Source organism: Pterocles gutturalis, unplaced genomic scaffold, assembly GCF_000699245.1.
Source record: "Pterocles gutturalis isolate BGI_N339 unplaced genomic scaffold, ASM69924v1 scaffold22941, whole genome shotgun sequence".
NCBI classification, from domain to species: Eukaryota; Metazoa; Chordata; class Aves; order Pterocliformes; family Pteroclidae; genus Pterocles; species Pterocles gutturalis.
In genome coordinates, this window is record NW_010101011.1 from 1,271 (window position 1) to 1,808 (window position 538).

The window sequence follows — 538 nt, forward strand, 5'->3', positions numbered from 1 at the left end:
CTGTCCCCAACCACTCCATGTCCCTTCAGACACCTGATGATGTCATCGTCAGGCAAGTGCCTGTGTCCTCTCCAATGAAGACCGGCATCTTCTCCCTCAACCACAAACTGCCCGAGGTCGTCAGGTGGGTGCCACTTCCCAGAGTGGCCTGGGGCAATCTGTAGGCCCGGATTTGTCTCCTGACCCTGTGTCTCCTGACCCTGTCCCCTGCCTTTTCCAGCCTGGGGACATGGACAATAATGGCCAAATTTGAAGACTCACCAGAACAGGTCTTCAACACCCAATTTGAAGTCAAGGAGTACGGTAGGTGGGGTGGGGGTCCCCAGACACACGGGTCCCCTGTGTCTGGGTGCCCTGGTCCATTGGGTGTGCCCGCCACCAGTGCTGCCGAGCTTTGAGGTGGTCCTGGAGCCGCAGGAGAAGTTCCTCTACATCGACCAGAAGGAGGATTTCCGGGTGTCCATCACAGCCAGGTGGGATGAGGACCCCAAACCTGCTCATTTTGGGGGGTCATACTCCCATGGGTGATTGTGTTGGT

General features: G+C 57.4%; 1 protein-coding gene across 1 annotated transcript in view; it reads left to right on the forward strand.

Annotated features, from left to right (window-relative positions):
- Nucleotides 1–538, forward strand: part of LOC104467925 (venom factor-like) — a gene marked incomplete at its 5' end in the record, with an annotated part of 17,129 nt that overhangs the window by 1,267 nt on the left and 15,324 nt on the right. Inside the window, 3 exon segments of the mRNA XM_010081900.1 lie at nucleotides 30–124; nucleotides 221–303; nucleotides 383–473. Coding sequence (XP_010080202.1) covers nucleotides 30–124; nucleotides 221–303; nucleotides 383–473 — 269 coding nt within the window.